General features: G+C 40.0%; 1 protein-coding gene across 4 annotated transcripts; it reads right to left on the bottom strand.

Annotated features, from left to right (window-relative positions):
• Positions 1-1445: 1445 nt before the first annotated feature.
• PON3 (paraoxonase 3) lies at positions 1446-26810 on the bottom strand. Of its 4 annotated transcripts, none has more exons than XM_036328127.1 (9): positions 26653-26810; positions 25001-25071; positions 21005-21060; positions 14735-14900; positions 10245-10371; positions 6702-6902; positions 5580-5661; positions 4898-5026; positions 1446-1758 (listed from the first exon to the last, which is right to left on the bottom strand). In XM_036328127.1, the coding sequence occupies exons 1-9, from the start codon at positions 26724-26726 to the stop codon at positions 1573-1575; spliced, it is 1092 nt and encodes a 363-aa protein (XP_036184020.1). In that variant the 5' UTR covers positions 26727-26810; the 3' UTR covers positions 1446-1572. The 4 variants fall into 4 exon arrangements, with proteins under 4 accessions (XP_036184020.1, XP_036184024.1, XP_036184022.1 ...); XM_036328128.1 differs by having other exon boundaries at positions 1615-2293; XM_036328131.1 differs by lacking the exon at positions 25001-25071 and having other exon boundaries at positions 26653-26768.

The following is a 26810-nucleotide window of genomic DNA, read 5'->3' as shown; positions in this document are numbered from 1 at the left end:
CTAGAACAGAACTTTAGGCCAGAACCATGTTATTTATTTTTGTTCCTTAAGGCCAACTCTATGGGATGTTTTATAATAAGTGTTTATTAAGAGCAAGTTTAAAGAACTCCAAGGAAACATTGCTGAGGTTCTGTCTCACGGTCCAGAGCCAAGCTGATTACACTACTTCAGATTCAGATGTCATAAGAGTAGTTTCCCTTATCTCTGGGGAATATGTTCCAAGACCCCCAGTGGACAGTGGATGCCTGGAGCTGTGGATAGTACTGAATCCTGTCTGTATGATGTTTGTCCTATACATACATCCCTACAGGGCTGGGCAAAAGTAGGTTTACAGTTGTGAGTATGCGAAATAGTTTATTATTGTACTAGAGACCCGGTGTATGAATTCCTGCATGGGTGAGGTCCAACCGGCCCACCCAGATAAGAGTGGATGGGGCCAATCAGGGGTGGGGCTGGCTGGGGGAGGGGTTGCAGGCAGTCAAACTCCTGGTCAAGGGGACATTTTGCATATTAGTCTTTTATTATATAGGATTATTATTTATTAATTATCATATTATTTATTTGTATTATAATTGTAAACCTACTTTTTCCCACCCCTGTATAATAAAGTTTAGTTTATAAATTAGGCACAGTAAGAGATTGACAACAATAACAATTAAAATAGAACAATTATAACAATAACCTATATAATGAAGCAGTGATATGCAAATTAACCCTCACGCCCTCACAAGATGGCTGCCTATGTCCAGGCCAGCAGGGAGGTTAGTGAGGGATGACCAAACAACTGAACAAGCAGGCTGTGTGGGGCAACCAGGCCGGCAGGGAGGGCAGTTGGAGGCGACCAGGCCAGCGGGAGGGGGCAGTTAGGGGTGACCAGGGCAGCAGGTGGAAGGGCAGTTGGGGGTGACCAGGCCAGCGAGGGGGGCAGTTAGGAGCAACCAGGCTGGCAGGGAGGGAACAGTTGGAGGCAACCTGGCCGTTAGGGGGGGCAGTTAGGGGTGATCAGGCAGGCAGGCAGGTGAGTGATTAGGAGTCAGCGGTCCAGGATTGTGAGAGGTGTGTCCAACTGCCAGTTCAGGCCTGATCCCAGGGATCAGGCCTGAACTGGCAGTCGGACATCCCTCAATGGGTCCTGGATTGGAGAGGGTGCAGGCTGGGCTGAGGGGACTGCTCCCCCCCTCCCCTGTGCACAAATTTTGTGCACTGGGCCTCTAGTTCTATGATAAAACTTATGTGAATGGCCTTGGGCCCATTGTTAGGTAAAATGAGGGTTACTTGAACACAGTCACTGTGATTCCACGTGACAGTCAATCTGATAACACAGAGGTTTACTAAGTGACGAAGGGGCAGGGAGCATATACAGCATGGAGACACTGGACAAAGGATGATTCACGTTCCGGGTGGCCAGGAATGGATGGCTCAAGATTTCATCACAGAATAGCACACAATTTTAAACTTCTGTTTATTTCTGGAATTATTCCTTTAATATTTGTGGATTGTAGCTGACCACAGGTAACTGAAACCATGGAAAGTGAGACCATGGATTAGGGGAAGACTATTACAAATAAAGACCTAGTACAAAGGAAGAAACCATCTCTGCTTGCAACTAAGTGAGGCCTCCCCAGTCAGAGTTTCAAGAACCTGATTTCCTGTGTCTGTATTGGGAGAATGCAAGTTTGAGGAGGTCTTTGGAGAGAGTCTCATGATGCTAATTCTTGCTTTTATCCATGGGCTGGGCATTTGATAAGCAGTGTGTGCCTAGTGCAATTGGAGAAAGCAAAAGGGAGTTGTAAATATTTGAACATTAGGTTTTCTCCTGGGCTGGATTGCAGTGGGCTCAGAACATGGCAGTTGTAGGAGGCGATTTTGACACACAGTTACCAAGGAGTCCTAGGTGGAAAGAATACTGGGAGTACTGGACAAAAACAGTTGAGAGATTTGGCTCATTGTTGGACTGTCACTATCTTGACTTGCAACTTGGTGAATATTATGGAATCTCTCTGCTTCTTTAATTCTATCCGTAAGGAAAGCCAGACACACTTTTGTTGGTGTTTGTGATTTACTTGCAGTCCCCTCATCCTAGAATTAGAGTTTTACTTTTACTAAACATGTAGACTCTTGGCTCATCTGGAGTCTAGAGCACACAGTACAGAGCTTTGTGAAATATGGTGCCTATGAGAAGTCTCCTGTTGTACACAGAAGCCACAGAGCTGCCCTGAAGCACAGAGCCCGAGTTGGCATACTCCGTGCTTATCCTGGGCTTCTCAGACAGAACATCCTGGATGCGAAGTACCTGCCAAGAAGAGATTACCTGTTAGTGCACTATATGAGCAAACAGCTGCCAGTGATGTTCTCCTTCCCAAATATTCCAGGACTAATATATTTCTCACAAATCAATAAGCTAAAATTTGTATATCTTCGTTGTTTTTTTCTTTTGATGGTGAAAGTATTAATGTCCTAATGATATCTGTGAGGTCTGACAATTAGCCATATCCCTCAATAGAAACACAGGAAGAAATGAAAAAGGGACATCCAGTTAGCAAGCCAACCCAACCTGGTAACTAGTAGGATGGTAGTTGTCACAGCTGGAATCCCTCGCATCAGAGAAGTGGCTAGGAAGCATACAGAATGCATACTTTGAAGAATTCAATCTGACACATCACTACTTCATACTGTTATTGATACCCAGAATTACCACACTTTAGGTTACCAATCAGTAAATATATAAGTGCTCAGGTTTCCAAATAGCCTGGGTGACGTTCACTCAAACAGGACATGATAGGAATTAAAGAAAAAACCAATTCGAAGTTCATGAGTCATGAGTTTATATTGACATCTCTTATTAAAATAGTTCAGTTGACTTTTGGCTTTTTGTCTTAAGGAAACTCCTATAACTTCTCAAATTTCTTACAGGAAAATATTCAAGCTTAGAATTCATGTAGAAAATATTAGGTTCAACCAAAAGGAAAGGATGTCAGTGACTGTGAAGAAAGAAGTCTTATCTAAAATAAACAAATGAACCCTGGCCGGAGTGGCTCAGTTGGTTGGGCTTGGTCCATAGCACTGAAAGGTTGCTGGTTCGACTCCCGGTCAAGCACATGCCTGGGTTGTGGGCTTGATCCCCAATATGGGGTATGCAGTACAGGAGGCATGTTGCTCTCTCTCTCCCTTCCTCTCTCTCCAAAAATCAATACAAAAATTAAAAAATCTTTAAAATAAACAAATGATTAAACTTGGAAATAGAGACATGAAAAAGATCCTAAACAATTATCAAATCATCTTATAGATTGTATTTTCATTCTTTTAATGCAGACGCTGTTAGGTTTTTGTAGTTATATTATCTCTTTTGGGGGCACATATCTGAGGCAAGGGTAGCATGCTATTTACGGTACCAATCCTTTAGGCTTTAGGTTCAGGCTGGACTCTTTTTTTTTTTTTTCAATCCTCATCCAAGGATATTTTCCCACTGATTTTTAGAGAGAGTGGAAGAAAGAAGGAAAGACAGAGAGAAACATTGATGTGAGAGAAACACATCGATTGGTTGCCTCCTGCACACGCCTGATCAGGGCCTGGGCAGGAGAGGAGCCTGCAACCGAGGTACATGCCCTTGACCAGAATTGAACTCTGGAGCCTTTGGTCTGCAGGCTGATGCTCTACCCACTGAGCAAACCAGCTAGGGCAGGCTGGACTCTTGTTTCTTTTTACATTTCTTGCTATTTTTTAAAAAAGCTGTGGCTAATATATTAATTAGAGAAACAATTATTTTTTTAAAATAAACACTGAAGGACGGCAATTTTGGAAGCAGAAATAATTGTATGTTCTAATTTACCCCTGGGCCAATTTCAAGGCTAGGGTTTGAATCTCAATTTCCCAACTCCTCAAACCTAGATTCAAATATTTTATCTTCTTTCAAACCTTACCATCTCAATGAGGCCTACTCTGATCTTTATATTTAATAGTAGGACTTGCCCTTCCCCCTATTCACAGTAATTTTAGTCCTTTTTACTCTATTACACTTTTCTCCATAGAACTTCCCATCTTCAAATTACTATATAACTTACTATTTCTTATGCTTAATGTTTATTGTCTGTACCCACTCCCTAAGAGCAAGGATCTTTGTATATTTTGTTTACTAGTATATCCTAAGTATGAAAACAAAGTCTGGCATATTATAATTGCTCAATAAATTTTTGTGACTAAATATCCCAGATTATATCTGCCAAGAATTTATATCTATATTTAAATTCACTCAAGATTACTTTATTCTTAATCTCAATGCTATAGAAAACGTAATGTATTATTATCCTATTGCTTTTAATGTCATGGAAAATCCAATGGTATATACTGTTATTTCAGAAGAGATATTAAATAATACAAATACCTTCTTTAAAATAATACAAATACCATTCTTTAATACTATCATTTATATACTAGTATTAGAACTGGGTGGCAAAGTTCATTTTGTTTTGAGACTAGTCATTTAAACCCTTTCATTTGAACTTCATGTTTGGTAGTGTGAAAGAAGGTGGTTCCGCATATGATTCTCTCTTTGCCTAACTTCAGGGCCTGTTCTGAGCTTATATCCTTATTGGAAATATGAATACCAATCTGGGTCATTGTGAATAATTAAGCTCATATTTTTCCAATTATTCCCAGTGGCAAGTATAGCCTTTGCTATGATGTGGCACGTTGTCTAGCACTGATGTTAAATTGGTATCTGGTAACCTGAAAAAGTTAATGGGCTATATTTCTTCATTCTAACAAAATCTTTACTCTTTCCATATGTACATTTGTTCAGTTCTGGAACATCGCATGTGACCCAGTCAATTCTTCCAAGTGGTCTCAACAGATGGTCGTACAGCCTTGCCTGTGAGCTCAGAGAAATGTAGGAACTTACTTCTGACCCTGGAGGATCCTTGGGGTTATAGACCAGCAACTTCATGGCATTAGGATGGCATCCTGCCAAAATATCTCCTGTGTCAGGATCGATAGTTAAGTTATCCACTAAGGTGTCCAACTGTATTACCTTTCAACAAAGAGGAAATAGTGAAGATGTTGTTTTGACTTTCTTCCTTACACCCCCCCCCCCCCCCCCCCCCCCCGTCGCACCAGCTTCTGGATCCTGAAATTAATATATATATATTTTTGTTGTTGTTGTTGTTGTTGATCCTCACCTTAGGTTATTTTTTTTCTATTTTTAGAGAAAGTGGAAGGGAGGGAGGGAAGAGATAGGGAAACATCAATGTGAGAGAGACACATCAATTGGTTGCCTCCCACACTTGCCCTGACTAGGGTGGGGATCAAACCTTCAACGCAATTACATATCCTTGACCTAGATGGAATCTGCAATGGTTCAGTGCATGGGCTGACACTCTAACTATTGAGCAGCAATATCCAGGGCTAAAATTAGTATTTTTAATGGGCTTTGTTATTAGTGGTGCAAGAACACACTCTCACCATCTTTTTTTTTTTTTTTTTAAATTACTCATGTTTTCTTCATTCATGGAGCACATTCCCAGGTCAAGCATGGGAGCTAATGTAAGAGGCCATGTTGTGTGGGCAAGCCAGGGTACTCTTACCTTCAGTCGAGTTAAATCCCAGTTATCGTGAATTTTCATTACATGAATGTTCTTAGCCATTACATCAGCTACATAGATATACCTTTGAAGTAAATCACATTTACATTGAAGCAAGTAGTATTAAGAGATGACACTAAATTTTATTGTGGAGAAGGTGTATAAAAATTCACAATAGTCAAAGTACCACTGCACTGCCATTTTAAACCACAGCAAAAATAAAAAATAAAAAAAGATAATGGAGTGGTATTTTTAATATTCTTGAAGTGCTTTATATAAGTTTTGAATACGAGATATGACTGTAAAGTAATGAAATTGGTGTTTCTAGATGACATATAGACTCAATCTCATTACTTGGGAATCTTTAAATTGAATGTCTTTAAACTGAATGGAGGTAAGTGGACCTTTAAATTGAATGGAGGTAAGTGGTTCTCTTATAAGACAAAAAGATACTTCCAAAAACTAGTACTTGGCAAGAAGAATCAGATGACATGAACCTCAATCACCATCATTTTTAAAAGGAGGAAGAACATTTGGAGCTGTTTTCCACAGGGATCATCTCTATTTATTATCTCAAATTTACACTAGTATATCAATACTCATAGTACTTTGCTTTTTGAAACACCTTCCATTTTAAAACACTTTAAGAGTTTTCCATAAAACTGCATGATTCATAAAAAATGTTTTTTCATAGAAAATTCTGCTGCAGAGAATCAGTAAGTCTGAAACTTATACAATTTAATGTCCAATCTAAGTTGGGCCACCCTCTCCAATAAGAACTTCAGGGTAACGGAACTTAGTGTAAGTGGTTAAAGGCCTTCCAGCCTCATAAGAGGCAGAAGCTTATCATGCTTTTATTCTCCATGTTAGTGTGCTAGGGTCACATAAGAAAATTGGGACAAGGACTTTGAGTCCAAATGCCTCATTTATTGCGGGATGGAGTCTAAAGTGCAGGAATGCAAATTGGTTTGGTTAAGACCACACATTTAGTATAAAGCCTGGCCATACCTGATCCCTCCACTCATATTTGACTATTTAAGGTAGGAAGTAACCTACCTCCTAAGGAAAGGAATCCACTAATATGTCAAGGCCAAAGGGTAGAAAAATTATAAAGAGCTTACTTACTTTTTGTCTAGTGAGACTGTGATCCCATTGGCAGAACTAAATCCTCCGGCCACCACTTTGACCTCCCTTGGACTATAGAAAAGAACATAAGTCCACTGAAGACCTATGAACATCTCTAATAGTGACAAGAAGTGGCTGGTAAAATAGTGGTCTCTGGTGGCATAGAACTGTTCTGGTCCAAGAGCCACGATGTCATTCACACTAAAGTGGAGAGAGAGAGAGAGAGAGAGAGAGAGAGAGAGAGAGAGAGAGAGAGAGAGAGAGAGTTTTAAAATAGTGATTGTTGTCAAAATCACCAAGTCTCTACAAAGACCAATATGTTGATCAACTTGAAAAAGTATACATGAACTAGTATGAATTTTAAAAATCCACAGAAAGTAAATGATTTTTCATTGCCCTGATTATTTTTTAGCCATTTGTTCTCATTCCTCTCTTTTGCACAAGTCAGTAAAACTCAATAAATATACAAATAAGCCTCAAACTCCAAATCTTTGGACTTGTAAATGTTTATAATAGCTATCTGTGGTGGTCATAGTACAGTTGGCCAATAGTGCTGGTTCTTCTCTTTCTGCAATTAGGTTTCTCCAATGTCCTTGAAGTTAGGCATGGCCATGCAACTAGCTTTGGCCAATGAAATGAAGTGATTGTGTGTGGCTTTCAGTTGGAAGACTTTAAGAGCTGGTTCATGATCCACCATGCTTCTTCCCCCACTCTTCTATAGTAACCAGCAACTTTCTTGATGATGCATAGTATGGTTCTCCAAGGGTCATACATGAGGAAAATATAAAACTGAGTCCCCATATCACCTGCATTAGAGGCATAGCATGAGTGAGAAAAGAAAACTTTGTGGAGAAGTTAGGGTTTTCTTTTCTGCTATTTTAGCATAACCCAATTCATCCTGACCTTCATATTTTCTTTGAGTAGGTGAAATTGTAGTGCTATTCCTTCCATTTATGTTCTTTAATACCATTTCATTTTTTTAAATGAAGTAAGTCTTATTCTTACAAGATAAAAAAATAAGTCATTTTCATTTTGGAAAAGTAAAAAAGAAGACAGTGACTTGAAAATGTAAAAAAAAAAAAGGTTAAATCTTTTTAAATTAAATTGGGAAAGAAAACTGGATGAATCAGGAAAATATTTTTAGGTTTTGATGTATAATGTCTTTTCCAAGGCCATCTTTCAGGTCTCAGCATAAGCATTCCTTCCTCTAAAAGGTATTATTGCCTGACCCCATAGGTTGAATTCTCTCAAGAATAGCATGTTGTTTTGCCCCTTAAAATGCTTGGTGAATGTGGGTATCAGGGCACTCCTTAAGGTTCTTTTTAGATACTCCTTAGAGCCACACTTGCCCTGTTCCAGTTGGCACTCCTTCAACCAGCTCTTCAAGGGATCTGGCAGACTTTCCACAGCACGGCTTTCTGGTACTTTACCTCATGCCTGTGTGGCTCTCTTGCTCCCACTTTCAGGCTTCTGTGTTGACAACAAAACACAAGCTATCACCAGGCCTGACTTGTGCAGGTACCAAGTGAATAGCCCTTGAGGTAAACCTTTGACTAATGGGAGGTAAGGCTAGTAGATAAGCCCTTCTCCCTTTCTTAACCTTAGACAGGTAAGAAAGGGAGAAGGATAATGTATTTGCTATAGACTGTCCCCCATATGAGTTTCTAGAAATACTACTGTAACAAAGTGCCACAAATGAGGTGGCATAAAACAACAGAAATGTATTGTCTTGCAGTTCTGGAGGCTAGAAGTCTGAAATCAAGGTGTTGACAGGGCCATGCTCCTCCTGAAGTTTTCTGTGGTAGAATCCTTCCTTATCTCTTTTGTCTTCTAGTAGCCTCAGGTGATCCTTGGCTTGTAGATACATCACTTCAATCTCACACTCCATCTTTACCTAGCATTCTCCCTGTGTGACTGCCTGTTTTCTTATAAGGACACCAGTTATATTAGATCAAGGGCCCACCAATATGGAGGGCATTAACTAATGGCATCTACCAATGATCCTATTTCCAAATCAGGTCATGTTCTGAAATATTGTGGTTAACATTGCAACATGTCTTTTTGAGGGAACACAATTCAACCCATATTACTCCCTCTTCCCTGCCTCAATCTGTTCTCTCACTTCTGCATCCTGGTATTGTACTCCTTAATCAATTCGTCATGTATGGAGTTTTCCCTCAGGCTGTGATTTCTGAGGAACTCTTCCTGTGATGTCATATGTTATTGCATCTAAGCCTTACAATCACCAGTGTGGTGAGTTAGACCAATAAGAGAACCACCATTTTGCTCAGGAAATTGAAGCACAGGTTAAGTGATTTGTCCAGTTTCCAGTCACTCCACAGCAGTCCTGGCCCCCACTGTGCCTCAGAACCCAGCACAATTTGTTAAGAGAGGAGTTCAGCCTGGCTGTCATGGCTCAGTGGTTGAGCATTGACCTATGAACCAGGAAGTCATAGTTCGATTCCTGGTCAGGTCACATGCCTGGGTTGTGGGCTTGATCCTCAGTGTGGGGGTTGCAGGAGGCAGTCAGTCAATGATTCTCTCTCCCTTCCTCTCTGAAATCAATAAAAACACATTTTTTTAAAAAAGAGAAAAGAGTTCAGTAACTTCAACTAATCTCACTTTTTTTTGCCCTCTGCTTTTATTGCTCCCAGATTCTATGGGAGAAGTCCATACATGATGTTGAGAAAGAGAACAAAGACAAGAAGGTGAACTTGCATTTATTTTCCCATTCTTCTCTCTCATGAAAAGATTAATCTCTACTGTTTCAGTGTTGAGTCCATTTTATAAGACAAATTTTTCATTGTTTGTTACAGCCTTGAAATAGACACTTCATCCACTAAAAAATGTACTATTGTTTTGCAACACAATAAGAAAGATGTTTAGCATTGTCATTGAGAGCACAGCTTTGAATTCAGACAGATCTAGGTTTACACTCTGGTTCTGCCACTTACAAATTATGTAACATGAGCAATTTTTTAATCTAAAACACTAAGTGTCAGCTTACTCATGCCTGTTACTGAAGGCTGTTGTGAGAATTAAATTAAGTATTTTTGTACAATGCCTGGCACATCATCGAAGCTTGATAAATGTGATTTTTATATGTGCCCACTGGCTTTTTTTTCAAATTCCACTTTAAAGCTCTCATTGAACAAAGAAATAGCCCATCTTGAGGGTGGTTGTAACACCTAGTGGGTACGGCTCTCAGACACAGCCTACCAGGATAACTAGAAATGGGTGTAGGTGTTTAAAGAGAGCCCCATAGTTAGTATTGCATTGTTGTGGAATTAGAGCTGGGAATCTAATTGAGCACTTTCGTAGGATTAAAGTGCTTTCAAGAAGTTGGGAAATATAAAGATATTCAATACTAATACAGCAATTTCTGGTGAGATGCTGGGCAGTGTCACCATAGGAACCGTTAGAAAGCTTCAGAAAACAATGCTACAGAACAATAGTTTGAGGAAGCCCGCTGAACCCAAGAAAACAGAGCACACAGCAGAGGTGCAAAAATAAATAGAAGTGCAAAATGCTTTAAATCCATACCTTTGGAGAAGTTCGTGTTCTATAGTTTTCAGGTGAACCAGAGAACGTTGTTGTTTCTCAAATTTAAATATCTCCACAGTAGACTTCATGTGGGGATGATTCACAACATAAAGGTACACAGTATGGTCTAAGTGGGAAAAGGCATAATTTCCCATAAGTTTACTTCTATTGCAACTGTTATTAGACTTGGTGTGCAACTTGGTCACATCCAAGAGTTTTTCTCAGACATCTTGCATTGGATTCCCACAGTCCACTTGATAGGCAGGTCAGACAAGTGCCAGTATCACTATTTTATTGAAGAAATTGAGACTCAGAAGAATGATTTGTCCGCAATTTTACCATCACCAAATGGCAGAGCCAAACTCTGATGTTTCCACGTGGTCACTTCATCCTCACCTGCATTCCCCTTTCTAACAGGAAAGCACAGAACTACAGTGGTGCGTGGACATGGATATGGTTTCCTCAGATGGCTCTTCAACAGGAGAAGTGGATGCAAGCAAACAAAACCTTGCTGAGAATTCTTTTCGGTGAATATTTCCTACATTGCAACACATGTTCCAAAAATGCCAGGGCTGTATGAATAGCTTAAACTAGCAATACTTCCCAGCTAGAGAATGAACTTCTGATGCAAGTCAACCACCTGAGGTTGCAATAACAATATTTAGTGAGCCTAGTGGACATGGAATGTAAATATGAACGCAAGAGGGAACAGAGTAGACAGTTGTGGGTATTGCCTCAAGAATGTTCAACTATCTGCTTTCATATTGGACTGTGAACGGCTGTGAACAAGGTTGAGGGTAGTAATCCGTCTTCTCAAAGTACTGTTTCCTGACTGCCCAGGAGCTCCAGGTCAGATGAGCTCTGGATTTTTTTTTTTTAATATATTTTATTGATTTTTCAGAGAGAGGAAGGGAGAGAGATAGAGTTAGAAACATCGATGAGAGAGAAACATCGATCAGCTGCCTCTTGCACATCCTGTGCCCGCAACCCAGGTACATGCCCTTGGCCGGAATCGAACCCGGGACCTCTCAGTCCGCAGGCTGACGCTCTATCCACTGAGCCAAACCGGTTTCAGCGAGCTCTGGATTTTTAAAAGGCCTGCCCCCATCCTCCTACTGGACTCTCCTCTATGCCCTCCCTTAATGGGGTTACCAAGCCTATAATGGAGCAAACCCGGGCCCTGAGATGGCCCCTGGAACACATTGATACCTTGACACAAATTAAGAAAAGGGGCTCCCTCACAGATGAGTCTTTCATTTGGTCTGACCCAGCTTTTGTCCAGGGCCAGGGGCGTGGCAAGCAGAACTGAGTTGTATTTTAGTCCTTACGTGGCTCTTCAGCCAGACACTCCTGCCAAACACAGCATGAACAATACGTGTGCTGCCCTGGGCCTACCCTTTGTTAGGCCTCCACGGCCCCTCCTTCCATAAAGCAATGCTTGGTGAGAATAACGTTCTTTGCCTTCTCATTCCATTCCAATATATATGTGATGTTTTGGCCTTATGAATTAAATGCATAATTAAGGGAGGTGACTAATAAAATAAGATGCCAATCATAATATACTGAGCTTCTGAAATCCTGATTAAATGCCTAAGGGTTAATCTGTAAACTTTAAACTGGTCCCATTTGAGGGGAAAAAACAAATACCTCAAATCAAGGCTCACTCTCCCCTCCCCCCACCCTCCACCCGCAAAAAATATCTCCTCCTCCAACGCTATCCCATGAAATAAAATAGCTCCAGGTTAATCTGATTACTCATTACAACTTCTCCAGTGAAGCAATATGTTTAGTTTTGTGTCAGGCAAAAAAAAGTGGTGACTTTGTATTATTCAAGTAGAGCCTGAAGCCCTAATTTTACCCAAATAAAGAACATAGGATTAGAAGTAAGACCCCCGGGGGTTTCAGTTCTGGAACTGCCATTTACTCCTGACAAAAGTGAAGCCACACGCTACTGCATTTCTCTAACCTCCATTTCTCCATCTATAAAATGGAGCATTAATATCTGAACTGCCTGTGCCATAGGGTTCATTCAGTTATTCATTTAACACATGTTCTAGAGCAGCAGATATGGTTCTAGACTCTGGGAATCCAGCAATGAACAAGTCACACATGCTTTTGTGGTGATTATATTCTAGATAGGAAAACAGGGAGGAAATGAATAGTAAATAAAAGAAATGTAAGTAGGAGACGCCTTCTTCATAGAGTGCAGCCACTTGAACAGTGACAGGTAAGCTTGGCTCCAAAGATTAGAAGGAGCTCACGATAGAGCAGTGGTTCTCAACCTTCCTAATGCCACGACCCTTTAATACAGTTCCTCATGTGGTGGTGACCCCCAACCATAAAAATTATTTTCGTTGCTACTTCATAACTGTAATTTTGCTACTGTTATGAATCGTAATGTAAATATCTGATATGCAGGATGTATATTCATTGTTACAAATTGAACATAATTAAAGCATGGTGATTAATCACAAAAACAATATGTAATTATATATTCAATATGTGTTTTCTGATGGTCTTAGGCGACTCCTGTGAAAGGGTCGTTTGACCCCCAAAGGGGTCGCGACCCACAGGTTGAGAACCGCTGCTATAGAGCAATAGTGGGAGAGGGTTAGAAGGTTGGTACCTTTTAACATTAATAAGAAAACATTAGTTGCTATTCTGATGAGTGCTAAAAGAAGTACATCGAGAAGAAATATAATAAGGTTCATGCCCTGAAACAGGTTGGGGAAGGCTTCCCTAAGAAGGTGACACTTAAGCTGAGGCCTGACTGATGAGGATGAGTAATCCAGAAGTGGAAAGATATTCCAGGCACGGGGAACTGCAGATGCAAAGGCCCTGAGGCAGGTAGCATTTTATAGGACTAAAAGAAATCCAGTGTGGCTGGTCTGGAGAGTCAGGGGGAGGGTGATGTCTGGTGAGGCTGGAGGGAGCACCCAGATGCCAGAATGTGTAGGAGTAGCCCCTAGGAACCCAGGTTATTTTGAAGATTTGGGGTTGATCTTCAGAGTAATGGGAACAACATGGAGCATTTTAAGAAGAGAGTGACATGTTTAGATTCGCATAAAAATAACTCTTGATTATGGAAATGGATTGAGGTAGCATTAAAGGGAAGGTGCAGTCATGGGAAAGATGTTTGGCACTGGACTGGGATGGTGGCAGTGAGGATGGGAAGAGCTGGACAGCTTAGAAAGATGGATAAGAGGGAAATTAGAGCATTGTAACTAGTTCACTGAATGGTGCAGGGAGAGGAGAAGTGTCAGGTTGGGACAGGGTTTTATTTTGAGGACTAAATAAATCACATATACATGAGAATGCTTTATAAACTATAAAGCAATACAAAATTATTATGTGACTGGTTAGGTATAATTACCTTTGAAAGAAGGACTTGCTAAGCAAATAAACAGATATACAGGGGTGGGCAAACACACACACACACACACACACACACACACACACACAAATACATGCACGCATGCACCTATGCACTCATGCACTTACAATAACACTATTCTTGGCCCTTCACCCCTGGGGGAGTGAATCGAATCTTCAAGCTTTTCTTAGAATAATCCTTCTATGCCTAAATCTTACTGGAAAGCTGGCTCTCCTGCAGGCCAACACTGAAGCACATCAGAGAAGGTGCTCTGCCCTCTTACATTCTCCTTAAATCACCACACCTAGAGGAGAGAGCAGCATGCCCGAGCTACAATCTTCCAGACCTCATATCTGTTATCATCAATCAACAACTTGTTCCTAAGGAAGCCACACCCTTTGCTTGCTGCCTGCTCATCAAATTCCCTACCAACCCCCTTTGCCCTGGTCCATCTCTTACAGGCCTAGTCTAAATCAGGCGGAAAATCTTAGAAGGTTTACAGTTGTTTGCATGGAAAAAGACATGCAGGTTATGATTATTTCAATAGCTTTATTAACTCAAAAGAATGTCACAGTGGCACAGTAAACCTACTTTTCCCCACCCCTACATAAGATTTCAGGGGAATATTTAACCTACTTCATAAAACAGTATTCAAGCATTTTTAAAGATACCCATTTATGTAAACTTGAACAAGTTTGTTGGTGCAGACCCAACTTATTGGATAAGTGGATGGAAATAATTATGAATCATTAAATCAGTCCAGCAAATTTATACTTAGCAATACATTGTAATTCCATTAGGTATTTGGAAGAATTAAAGCACCATTTCTTCAAACATTCTAAATTGCAACACTTCCATTTGGTCTTCCCTTTATGTAGTTACTATTAAGTTTCTCTGTTCTTACTTTCTATGTGTTCTATGGGCTCACAGGTGCTTAAAAATTAAATTAATTTGGAATTAGGAACCATCAACAACTAAAAAATAATATTTGAAATTGTTTTAAAGCATAAACAATGTATTAATACATATGTTTTGTTTTTATAACAGCTTTTTTGAGATATAATTCCCTTGCCATTTCCCTCATTCTCCCCCTTATTCTTAAGCATTCAAGCTTTACCTTTGTCAATGAAAGTACTGATCCCATGTGGATTGAATGATGTTTTGTCAAAACCGTCACTGATTGTCAGTGCCTGGGCCCTTGGGTTCTGCTCATTCAGATCCATCATGAAGATTTGTCCTGGCTCATCTGGTGCAAAGCTTGGCATGCCAGGATATTTTAATCCCTTTAAAAAACAGAGAATAAGTATGTACATATATACATATCAAAAAAATGTTTTCATAAGGAAATGAAAAGCTCAAAGTCTAGCAAAGATATTAAAAACCCTAAACTTCTTTTAGATTTCTGGGACATTTTTATCTGTCAGCTGTTGCCATTATCTAATCTGAGGGGTTAGCAATGTCATCTAAACCATTGGGAATGGGAAGAATCCAAAGTCAGTTTTTGATAAAGAAAGAAAGCGTTTAGACAAAGTACCGTGCAAGAGATGAGAGGCTGTGTTACTTTGTGTGGGTCCCTTGCCTGTCTGTGCCTAAGGTTCCTCTTTTAGAAAATGAGGACATTAAAATGTGTGACATCTAAGACTCTATCCAGTCCTGATATTCTATAACTAACCTTCCTCAAAGTGGAGAGATGGGGTGTGTAGTGTCATTGTATTGCTTCCATCCTGACATCCATTACATTTCATAGTAGAATTAGCCAAGAGTTAACTTTGGGGAACTATTCTCAAAAAATTGACTATTTCTGACCTATTTTGTTCTTATAGATATGTCTGAAAATTCAAATGTGAATCTTTTTCTCTAAATAATGCAAAAAGTTCTTGGAGAGTGGCCCTATTTATTGAAGGACCAGGTACTTATAAACCAATCATAGGCACCCTGAATGTCTTGGGCCTTTGCTGCATCTCTGATGGTCATTGTATCAAATCTTGGGGTTGACTTATTCTACAGAAGTTGCAACTTTCTCCCCACATTCCATCCCCCATCACTTTGATAATATCAACCTTAATATTAACAACCCTGTATCATTTCTTGTACCCTCATTTTCCATTTATACTCAATTTAAATTCTTTCTTTCCTTCTCTCTCTCTCTCTCTCTCTCTCTCTCTCTCTCTCTCTCTCTCTCTCTCCTTTTCCCCTCCTTTTCTTATAAACACACACACACACACACACACACACACACACACACACACTCACATACTTACAATAACACTATTCTTGGCCCTCACCCCTGGGGGAGTGGATCGCATCTTCAAGCTTTTCTTAGAATAATCCTTCTACGCCTAAATCTTACTGGAAAGCTGGCTCTCCTGCAGGCAACACTGAAGCACATCAGAGAAGGTGCTCTGCCCTCTTACATTCTCCTTAAGTCACCACACCTGGAGGAGAGAGCAGCATGCCCAAGCTACAATCTTCCAGAACTCATATCTGTTATCATCAATCAACAACTTGTTCCTAAGGAAGCCACACCCTTTGCTTGCTGCCTCCTTATCAAATCCCCTACCAACTCCTTTTGCCCTGGTCCACCTCTTACAGGGCTAGTCTAAATCAGGAGAAAGAACTTAGATACAAAATTATCATCCCAACTTTAATCAGACATCCAATGATGTTTATCAGCTTTTTTGTTCATCCTAATAGGCAATCTATTGCATTTCTCCAAATGTTTATCCTAAATTTATTTCTTTATCTTCCTCTTTATTCTCAACGAGTAATTTTACCTCCTATATCTCTGGTGGGAAAATCACAAACAAATATGCCATCCAACATCAATTTCCTCTGACTCCCTGCTTTCCGACTCAATAATTCTTCAATTTTATCAATTCTCTTCTTTTCTTCCTCTTTGACAGAGTTGAACTTTAATTTCCTCAAAATAATTTCCAGATGGTTAAGAATGTCTTTCTATGTATGGTATTTTCAGGAGCTCAATAAAAAGCCATCCATTTGCTTACGTGGTAATTTTTCAGCAACATGCCACATTCGTTTTAAATGTTCACTGCTAACATTAAAACTTTGATGTTCAAGACACCTGTATGGGGGCCAATAGCACACTCTTTATCAGCATGTCAGAAACTGTCACCAGGACCTGGCACCTGGGAGAGAGGGCTCTGAGACATGCGTATGTAGCAATTCTGTGCTGTCATGCCCACTTTCCTTCTAAAAGGAGAGCACTAACCCAATGTCTGAAGATGTTCTCCTTTCTTCTTTCTGCAGCTATAGAATGTAAGCAAGGAACTACTTCGGGGGAGAAGAAAGGACGATATTAAAGAGGGAAGTAAGGTAGAATGTCTTGATTCTCCTATCCATCTTCCTGGGAACAGACCCAGACTGGAACTCAGAGGACCGACCGAAAGCTCATCCTCAAGCATGTCTCTTTGCTCAGTTAATGAATCCTCTGTACCTCAGTTTTGGTCAGCCATCCATTTCATGTGTATGTATGTATGTATGTATGTATTTATTTTTATTATTGACAGTATTATAGAAGTCCCCATTTTCCCTCTTTTTGCCCCCCTCCATCCAACCCCTGCCCCACCCCAGGCCTTTCCCGCATAATTATTTGTGTTCATGGGTTAAGCAATCATTAATTGCTTCGCCTCCTCTCCACCTCCCTTCCCTCTGAGATATGTTATTCTGTTCCATGCCTATGGATCTATTTTGGTCATCAGTTTATTTTGTTCATTAGATTCCACATATAAGTGAGATCACATGATATTTGTCTTTCTCTGACTGGCTTATTTCACTTAGCACGATACTCTCCAGGTCCATCCATGCTGTCACAAATGGTAAGAGATCATTCTCTTTTACAGAAGAGTGTCTTCCATTGTGTAAATGTACCACACCTTTTTTATCTACTCATCTACTGATGGGCACTTAGGCTGTTTTCAAGTCTTACCTACTGTAAATAACGCTGCTATGAACATGGGGGTGCATATATTCTTTCTGAGATATTTCTGGATTCTTAGGATATATTCCCAGAAGTGGGATTGCTGGATCAAATGGCAGTTCCATTTTTTATTTTTTGAAAACTGTCCATACTGTTTTGCATAGTGGCTGCACCAGTCTGCCTTCTTCTGTTAACTCCACCACCTGTTTATTTGATTTCTTGTTCTCTAGGCCCTGTCTTCAGAAAGTACATCCTCTCTCTCTTGCTTTAGCACTTATTTTTTACCAATGTCCCCTTCTTTTGCTTGAAAAATTGCTCGTTTTTCATTCCTTGAAACCAATGGACTCCTAACTTTACTACTTCTTCAAACATGCATTTATTTTGTCTTCTCGTCACTGTCAAATTTCTTGAAAACTTAACTTGATCTTGTTACCAGATTTGATTTGTTCAAACTTTCAGAAATCAGTATTCTGTAGTTTATAGAAATGCCTCTTAAAGGTCATATGAATGGCCTCCAAAATATCCCATGTGAAAACCCCTCTACTTTCTCTTGCTTATATCTCTGTGGCATTTGACACTATTGTATATCCCTTTGTTTCTTGTCAAAGGAGAAGAAGAAGAAAAAGGAGAAGACAAAGAAGAAGAAGAAGAAGAAGAAGAAGAAGAAGAAGAAGAAGAAGAAGAAGAAGAAGAAGGAGAAGAAGAAGAAGAAGAGGAAGAAGAGGGAGGAGGAGGGGGAGGAGGAGGAGGGGAAGGAGAAAAAGAGGAGGAGGCAGAGGAGGAGGAGAAGAATTTGCTGATATAAGTCCTACTTCTCTTCTTGCCTCTTCCTCCTTCTGTCCTCATCCATCCTTCTTTCCTTCTTGCTCTATACTCCTTCCTTGCAGATCTTAGTCATAAGATTTCAGATATTTCTTCTATACCAATGATTTTCAAATCTACACATTTAACAAGAATCTCTCTCTGGAGTTCTAGCTTGCATTCCCAACTTCTTCCTAAGGGCAGCCCATAATCAAATTGTCAAAACCAATATCAATATTCTCTCCTCAAATCCTGCCTCTCATTCATATCTATTATTCTCCTTTGAAGGCATCACTATTCTCCCCAATATTAGGCCATAAAATCCAGTCTTTAAATCTACTCTTTCTCAAATAGTCAATTGGTCACCAAGTCCAGTAGCTTAGATAATGGCACCATTGAGGGGAAAAATGTCAGAAACATATCATCCTTCCCTTTTTACCTGGAGAAAATTAAGCCCAGGGAAGCCAATTTCCTATATTACTCAGATTATTAATTATACAGCCTCATTACCACACCCATAAAGAAAGGTTTGGCAATAGAGAATATTGCCCAGGAAGGCAGGTCAGGGCAGAACATCACAGCATGTACCATGGTAGCTTGGGGAATGTGAGGGCATTGCCAACTAGTACAAAGATTTGCTGTTCTAGACATGAAGGGTGAAGCATTGCAAACAACTTGGCCTAGATTAAGTGTCATGATTAATGAAACACCTCTGATAAAATGCCTTCTCATTCACTCGGTTTTCTGTTTAAGGCAATTGGGTAAGAATTTGTGGCAATTGACTACAAGCAATTGTTTTTATATCATTCACCACTGAAAATGGTGAAAATCACCTGGAGATGCAGGCATCTTATTTTCCCCAACATACTACAGGTATGTGTGGACAGGCACTGAAATCCTCCACTGGCCTCATTTATGAGCACATGCATTCAGTAAATAGTCAAGCACCTGTGTATGCCAGATAGTGTGTTAGGTGCTGAGCATGGTTATGAACACTCCAAAGTCCTGGCCTGGAGGAACTTGAAATCTAGGGAGACAGCACCAAGCAAGCCCATCAGATGTGGTATTGAATGTAAGGGTCTAAGCACAGGGAATCCAAAGCACCAGAGAAGAGGATCTCACTCAGCAAGAGAGTGTTAGGAAAGAGTTTCCTCAGGAACTGAGGTGCCACTACAGTGAAACCTCACAAAGAACTAAAAGTTAGTGACATGTGTAAAGAGGTAGAGTAACCTTGCGGGCAAAGAGAAGCATGCCAAGAACCAAGGTAAGGAAGCAGGTAGACTAAAAACATCTACCGCACAGAATTACCCTTGAAATCAGCAGCTTCCAAACATGTTCTAGGATGGCAAGGAAGGGTGACAGGAAAAAATAAGAACAAGGAGTTGACTAATCTTTATTATAGTCATAAAGATTAAAAATAAGCAACAAACATCCTCCTTAGCCTATAAGGATGAGTTGTTTGTTAGTTTACAAAAAGACCTCCATTATTTAAAACTTTCAGGTTAATATTTCTCATGGCATAATTTGTGATGAAAATCTCTATTTTCTATATAGCAGCAATTTAGTACGTTCAGTTCCAATGAAAATAGAAAAAGGTATACTGTAAGAACTACAAATATTATTTCCTAACTGCAAAGAAATATCCTAGCTATACAATCATCATTTCAAAAGATCTATTTGGCATAACATTGAAAATCTAAATTGGCAATAGAAAATTTAAGTCAACAAAGAAAAAGATTTTCTAGACAGCTTTGTTTTATCTTTGGTTTTGAAAGAAACCTAAAGAAATAAAATCCCTCCCACTTGCCCACCCCTATACATACCACCACCAGAAGTAGTTTAAAATAAAAATGAGACCTTAATGATATGATGCATATTTAAGAATTTAGAAATTCAGACCAGGAATGATTATTATATGTGCCCACCTTTTTTGGCCAAAATGATATAGATCTAAAACTTCATTTTATTTGGTAGTATTTTCTTGGCTAAAATGGAACATTAGGACTTGCAATTCCAGAAATCAGAATTTACATTAAAAATGTAGTCAGTAAATCCCTTTCAACATACTCCATCTCATTTCAAATTGCAACTGATTTAACAAATTTATGACAATTTTCAATCTCTTCGGTTCCTTACAGTATCCTGATCATCCCAAACTGTGAAAGGTAATGGGAATAACATGCAGGCTTTTCTCTACTTCTCTATAAAGTGCTGGAAAGAATGATAAGGAACCTACGACAGAAAGTGTTTAAGGTTTTGAATCGAGTAACATGGTCAACATTCAATCTACAAACATTTACTGAGCTCCAAACACAGGCAAGCATGGTGAAAGGAATAGTAGTTACTGAGAAGGTGACTACTAGAAGCTGAGGGACAGATCTGGAGATTAGTTTAGGAATTGAACGAAAATCATTACACATTTAGTGAGTCCCCATTGAGTATGAAACTGCCCACAGGGAGCAGGCCTGAGCATTCCTGTGGTGTCCTGATTAGCTCTCCAGAATCCTTTTTTGGCCTTTTTAGTTGACTGGTTTACCCGCAGGTGGGATGAGTGTGTAGGGGTCCATCTGTCAGCTTTAGTCAGCAACATTAATGTGCTGTCTATACTGTTATTGACATGAGTATCCGAGGGGTATGGAAGATACTCACACTGGAGATAAAAGCCAGCCCACTGGGAAGTATATCAATATCTTCAGAGCCATTTTCTGCAAAAGAAGTAGAGGATCAGAAAGATACATGTTTGAAAGCTTAAAAGATAAATCTCACAGTCAAAACTTTAAATTTCTTTTGGAAACTCCATTGACTTTTTGCAACTATTTACTTGGGAAACTATATTAACTGTCAAGAATCCCACAGGCAGGCTGCTCTACAATGAAACCTGAATCAGACTCCAATTTTTTTCTTAGAATTCCATCTCAGTAGAAAAAACAAATAACTATAAAATAAATTGATATCCTAGATTTACTCTTTAAATAATGGCATCTAGCTGGGAGATTCAGCTTTACTCCCCATAGAAAACTTGATCTACAGACCAAGTGATAACATTTGGAAAGTCATCATTTTGAAGGTCTCTTAAAGGCCTCTCTCCCAAGCATTTCTCTTCTTCCAACTTGTTGAGGCTTAAAAATTCTACTATTATCTAATCATATGGGAAATTTTTGAGTAATTTCTCTCTTTTACAAAGGCAATATGTCTTAAGATGGACTATTAAATGTAAATGAATGCAAAGAGTTTGGTCAGATCTCTTTCCATTGAGAGCTGGTCCTGAGTGTTTTTCTTTGGGAAAAAGCATATAATCAGTAACTTATGACTGAGACCAGGATTAAAAAGGGCCTTGCATGTGTCCTAGTAGAGAGATAGAACCACAGGTGATATGGTCCAAGCAGGCAGGACTGAGAGTAAAGGCATTGGTTATCTAGTGTGGAGAAATGTATGTTACAAATATGGTAGAATCAATATGTATCAAGTCCACATGCTCTTTTTAAAAATGTGATGTTCATACTCTCCCATCAAGAGGTAAAGTCTATATTCTGTTCCCTTGAACCTGGGTAGACCTTTGTAACTGCTTTGACAAATAGAATGAAGTGGAAGTGATGCTACAGAACTGACATACAAGTTTAAAGTCACAGCCATAGCTTTTGCTAGTGTTCTCTCTCTCTCTCTCTCTCTCTCTCTCTCTCTCTCTCTCTCTCTCTCTCTTCCTCTCCTCTTCCTCCCTCCCTCCATCAATCTTGGGAGCCCTGAACCTAAATGTAATAAGTCTTGCTACTTTCAAGCTACTGAGGAGAAACAGAGAGGTCACACAAAGTAGAAAGAGGATACCCTAAGGCACCCTTAGAAAGGGTTATGCCAAAGCATGACTACCAATTAATCCTATAATCGTGTCACATTTTTGGAACAACGGTTCTGACAGCCAGCTAAAAAAACAAATGGAACCTGCTATGGAGTAATAAGGCATTTTTCCCTTCTATCTCAGCCAACTTCCTTTAAATCATTTTCTTCAAAATATTTGGATAATCAGTATGTTGATTTATGTCTTACAACATTAGCTGTAGTTTCAACTTCTCAAATCTGTTTGAATTACATAATCTGAGCATAGACCTGGATATCATTGAATTGAGCGATTTACTTTTCTTTTTTTAAGTATAGTTTCATTGATTTCAGAGAGGAAGAGAGAGGGAAAGAGGGATAGAAATATCAATGATGAAAGAGAATCATTGATTAGATGCCTCCTGCATGCCCCCTACTGGGGATCAAGCCCACAACCCGGCATGTGCCCTTGACTGGAATCAAACCCATGGACCCCTCAGTCTGCAGTTCCAACACTCTAGCCACTGAGCCAATCCAGCTAGGGCTAATCCAGTGTTTTTCAACCATTTTCATCTCCTGGCACATATAAACTAATTACTAAAATTCTGTGGCACACCCAAACATATATTAAATTTTTATCATTCTAACAACAAAAGTAGGTATCATTTTGATTCATTCATAGTGGACAGCTATTGTTGTGTTGACTCTTGTCATTTTTTCATTTGACAATCTAAGGGAAAAGAGGTCAGTGACCCTGACTAAATAGTCAAGTATTGTATGTTTTAAAAATTCTTGTGGCACACTGGTTAAAAATCACTGATTTAGACAATTCTGCCACTTCCATGACTTACATGGGCACCTGACTTTGGTTGAGGCTGGGAGACACAGCCTCTTAAAGATGCCTTGTTGCCATTCCTTCCCAGGTCTTGCTTCTTCCCCAGGATACTGCCAGGCAGGGGGGCAAGGGTCCCTGTTATTTAAAAACCCCACATTTTCTCATTCCTTCTCTATCAGAATCCCTTGCAGGAACTCAGAGTTTGAAAATGAAAATCAGGAAGGAGTTGGTCTCCAGCTCTTTCTGCTTTCTAGCCAGCAGCACAAACCTCCTTTAAGACCAGGGTACACAAGGGCCAGGAAACTTTTTGTAGAAATTGAGGGGGGGGGAACCCAATTAAAAATCAGTATTCTTTCTGATTTTGTATATCTATGTTACAAACTCTTATCACAATAAACTATGCTGTCATCCTGTCACATATTGATAAATAAGGCAAAGTCCTTGACCCTAGGGAGTTTGCAATCTGATATTGAGAGAAAGAGAAAACACTGCTAGATATAAAACAAAGCATGTGATAGGTGTCATAAGTGACCCAGACTTTCAGAGTGCTGTGAGAACTTAGAGGTAGGAGGGAAATTTGTGGCTGACTTCAGCAAGCAGAGATGAAGAAATCAGCAAAGGGAATTGCATGAGCAAAGGTGAGAGGGTGAAAAACACTCGTTCCCAGAACAGTGAACAGAATCTAACTGAACTATTTTTTCAAGTAGAAGTGTTGGGAAATTGAAGGCTCGGAGCCCAAATAAGCAGTCTCAGCAGTCACTAGCAGGTGGGATGAGCCCTGTGTAGGGGACACTGCTGCAAGCCTGTGTCAGGTGAACAATGAGGCACAAAGGAAAGCAATGCTTCCTGGATTGTGAACTGAGTCTCTTTGAGAATGGGGGTGTCATGCAGGCAGGACTAAGGGTGGAAGTGTTATCTAGAAGGAGCTGGTTGTGGATGAGGGTTCAAGGGAGAAAATGCCAGAAGTGTGAAGTAGAATCAAGTTGATTTCAGACTGGAAAAGAAGGCCTGCCATTTGAGAGGTTTGGGATCTAGCTATGGATTTTCAAGTTTCTTTCTTTCTTTCTTTCTTTCTTTCTTTCTTTCTTTCTTTCTTTCTTTCTTTCTTTCTTATTATTTTTTAATCTTTATTGTTGAAAGTACTACATAGGTCCTCCTTTTCCCCCCATTAACCTCTTCCAGCCCATTTTCACCCCACCCTCAACCCCCTAGGCCCTCACCACCCCATTCTTTATGTCCATGCGTGATGCATATATGCACACAAGTTCATTGGTTGATTTCTTCCCACAACCCTCCCCTGCCTTCCCTCTGAGGTTAAAGACATCTCAGTAGGCTGCGAAGTCCTTCAGGATAAGGGTTAAGGGATATTCTTCTTGGTACTTGCAGGTACATTTTGAAGGAAGTGACAATGAAGCCAGAAATATCAAGGAGAGGGAAGAAGAAAAAAGATAAGTAAGATGAGCAACAAAAGAAGACAGGGAGGGGAATGAAATATCACAGAAGGGACAGGAGGAGAGTTTGGCAAAGTATGGGCCAATGACATTCTTCACATGATAGAGAGACATCGGTAAGAAAGAGAACTGAGAAAGAGCTGCTGGTTTTGACATTGAAGAGACCCCTTGAAAAGCTGGGATGAGGTAGCTTGGGTAAAGTGGAAGGTCTAAGGCAGTGATGGCGAACCTATGACACACGCATCAGAGGTGACACACGAACTCATTTTTTTGGTTGATTTTTCTTTGTTAAATGGCATTTAAATATATAAAATAAATATCAAAAATATAAGTCTTTGTTTTACTATGGTTGCAAATATCAAAAAATTTCTATATGTGACACGGCACCAGAGTTAAGTTAAGGTTTTTCAAAATGCTGACACGCCGAGCTCAAAAGGTTCGCCATCACTGGTCTAAGGAGTAGCAGGAGGTTAAGTCAGTTGGCAGCCTCATTCAAGTGGAAGGTGACCAAGAAACTGTGCTGCCCTCTTGGTACTGTCACATACATACCAATTCCCTCAATGAGGTGGCAGTTAGGAGGTTCTACTGGCTCCAAGTCTCGAAATGCATTAATCCTCTCTCTGTGGAAGTTAAAAACATTGGAGGTCAATGTGCCACTTCCAAAATTGATGTCTAAACATTGGTTTTTAATTACCTTTATATTCATGAACTCTCTTTCATCATTTATGGGTAATATAACAAGTAAGTAGGCAAGTCCTTTTATTTAAATTTATTTACCTAACATGGACATTATGTGGGTAATATGCCTATGTCAGTTAACCTCACCCAATTATTGTTGAAAGACTAAAATGCAATTATACAGGGACAACACTTTGCTGCCCAAATAAATGATAATATTTAATAGTATGGGTAACTTGCACAGTATTATTAATTTAAATGTACAAGTTGTATTATTTAATTTGATAAAGCATTGTCCATTATAAATCTGCACTTTGGCTCCCCTTAATCCACTATGTCTTTGCCTTTTAACCCACCTCCCCCTCTCAAACTGATTTCCCCACATTCAAACCCCCCTAATAACTAAACCGTGTAGCCTTTGCTTTAACTTTATTATTTTAAAATTTTAATGCTGACTTACTTTGCAACTTATCCAACTGACCAAAATCTAAACAACTGGCCATATTATTTTTCAATACAGTTTTCTTGTTTCCACAGTGAAACTTTCTTTTAAATACCAGGGATAAGTTTAAATTTGTATTAAACAGTATTCAGGAAGACTCTACACACAGACTTATCTTACTGTTACTTTTTAAAAATACACCCTAGATATACTTTATAATAATAATTGTTTTTATGAGTCTCTCACTCAGGTGCACTGGGAGCAATGTTACAATGAACATACTCAAGCTGAACTAGCAAGTATTACCAAACGGCACCAGCCTCCTCAAGAGATTCCAGCTTCTACTTAGAGAAATAAATAAAAGCTCCCCTAAGACAACTGAAGACAAACGGAGCTTTGAGATCTGCTCAGAAATGTGCAGCAGCACCTAACATTTCTTCTTCCGAGCCCAGTACTGACTCTTCCTGAGACAGTGCTATCACCACTAGATCTTCCACTTCAAAAGGTCAGATAACCTACAAAATGCCAGTTAACATATGTAAATTTCAGCTCCTTCACCTCAATCTGAATAGCTCTTAATCTGGGATGAGTTCAGCAACCCAGCCCTCCTCAACCTGTAACAGGCCATGTCAAAGTCTGCCTCAAACATCCATCTGGTAGCCTGTCCCTTCTCTCAAATCCAGCGCTTCCCACGGAGTTTTTATGTATTTTTATTTTTTCTTAATGTATTTTTATTCTTGATAGTATTCCAGATACCTCCCATTGAGATATCTCCCATTATCCTCCCTTCCCTCCCCCCCTTCACTCCCTCCCCTCAGCCCCTACCCACCCCCTAGGTCTTCACTACCCCAATGCTGAGAGCGACTTGGAAGGAGGGCTTGGGCGGGTGACTTTCAGAAAACAAATGGGGGCATTCCTGACCTGATATCTTAGGAAAAGCAAGTACTTCGCTCACTTTCCACATCAGTTTGCTGGGTGGCATTGAAGAGTGAGGTCCCCAAAACGGTCCATTCCTATTCCTACTGGCTAGGAAGCCGGCACCAGGCAGCCCTGACCTACGTCACCTGAGGACTCAACTCACCTGAACGCCACAAACCTCTCCCCGACCAGGGCCAGGCCGACCCCCAGCAGGGTCAGCACCACCAGCTTCCCCATAGTCCCCGGTACCCAGTGCCAATTGCCGGAGCTGGGTCCTCCGGGAGGCGGGGCGGGCAGGCTCCCAACCCGCCCCGTGATCGC

This window comes from Myotis myotis, unplaced genomic scaffold (genome assembly GCF_014108235.1).
Source record: "Myotis myotis isolate mMyoMyo1 unplaced genomic scaffold, mMyoMyo1.p scaffold_m19_p_11, whole genome shotgun sequence".
NCBI classification, from domain to species: Eukaryota; Metazoa; Chordata; class Mammalia; order Chiroptera; family Vespertilionidae; genus Myotis; species Myotis myotis.
Note: the sequence above shows the minus strand (reverse complement) of the source record. Positions and strands in the feature narration are given on the sequence as shown.

Excerpts from the sequence above, each read along its gene's own strand:
- PON3 (XM_036328127.1), bottom strand. The coding sequence starts at position 26,726 with ATGGGGAAGCTGGTGGTGCTGACCCTGCTGGGGGTCGGCCTGGCCCTG. Across the intron at positions 5,662-6,701 it reads ACAGTCTCACTAGACAAAAA|GTATATCTATGTAGCTGATG; the intron begins GTAAGTAAGCTC and ends TTTACTTCAAAG. Across the intron at positions 1,759-4,897 it reads AGGATCCTCCAGGGTCAGAA|GCACACACTGCTTATCAAAT; the intron begins GTAAGTTCCTAC and ends CAATTGCACTAG.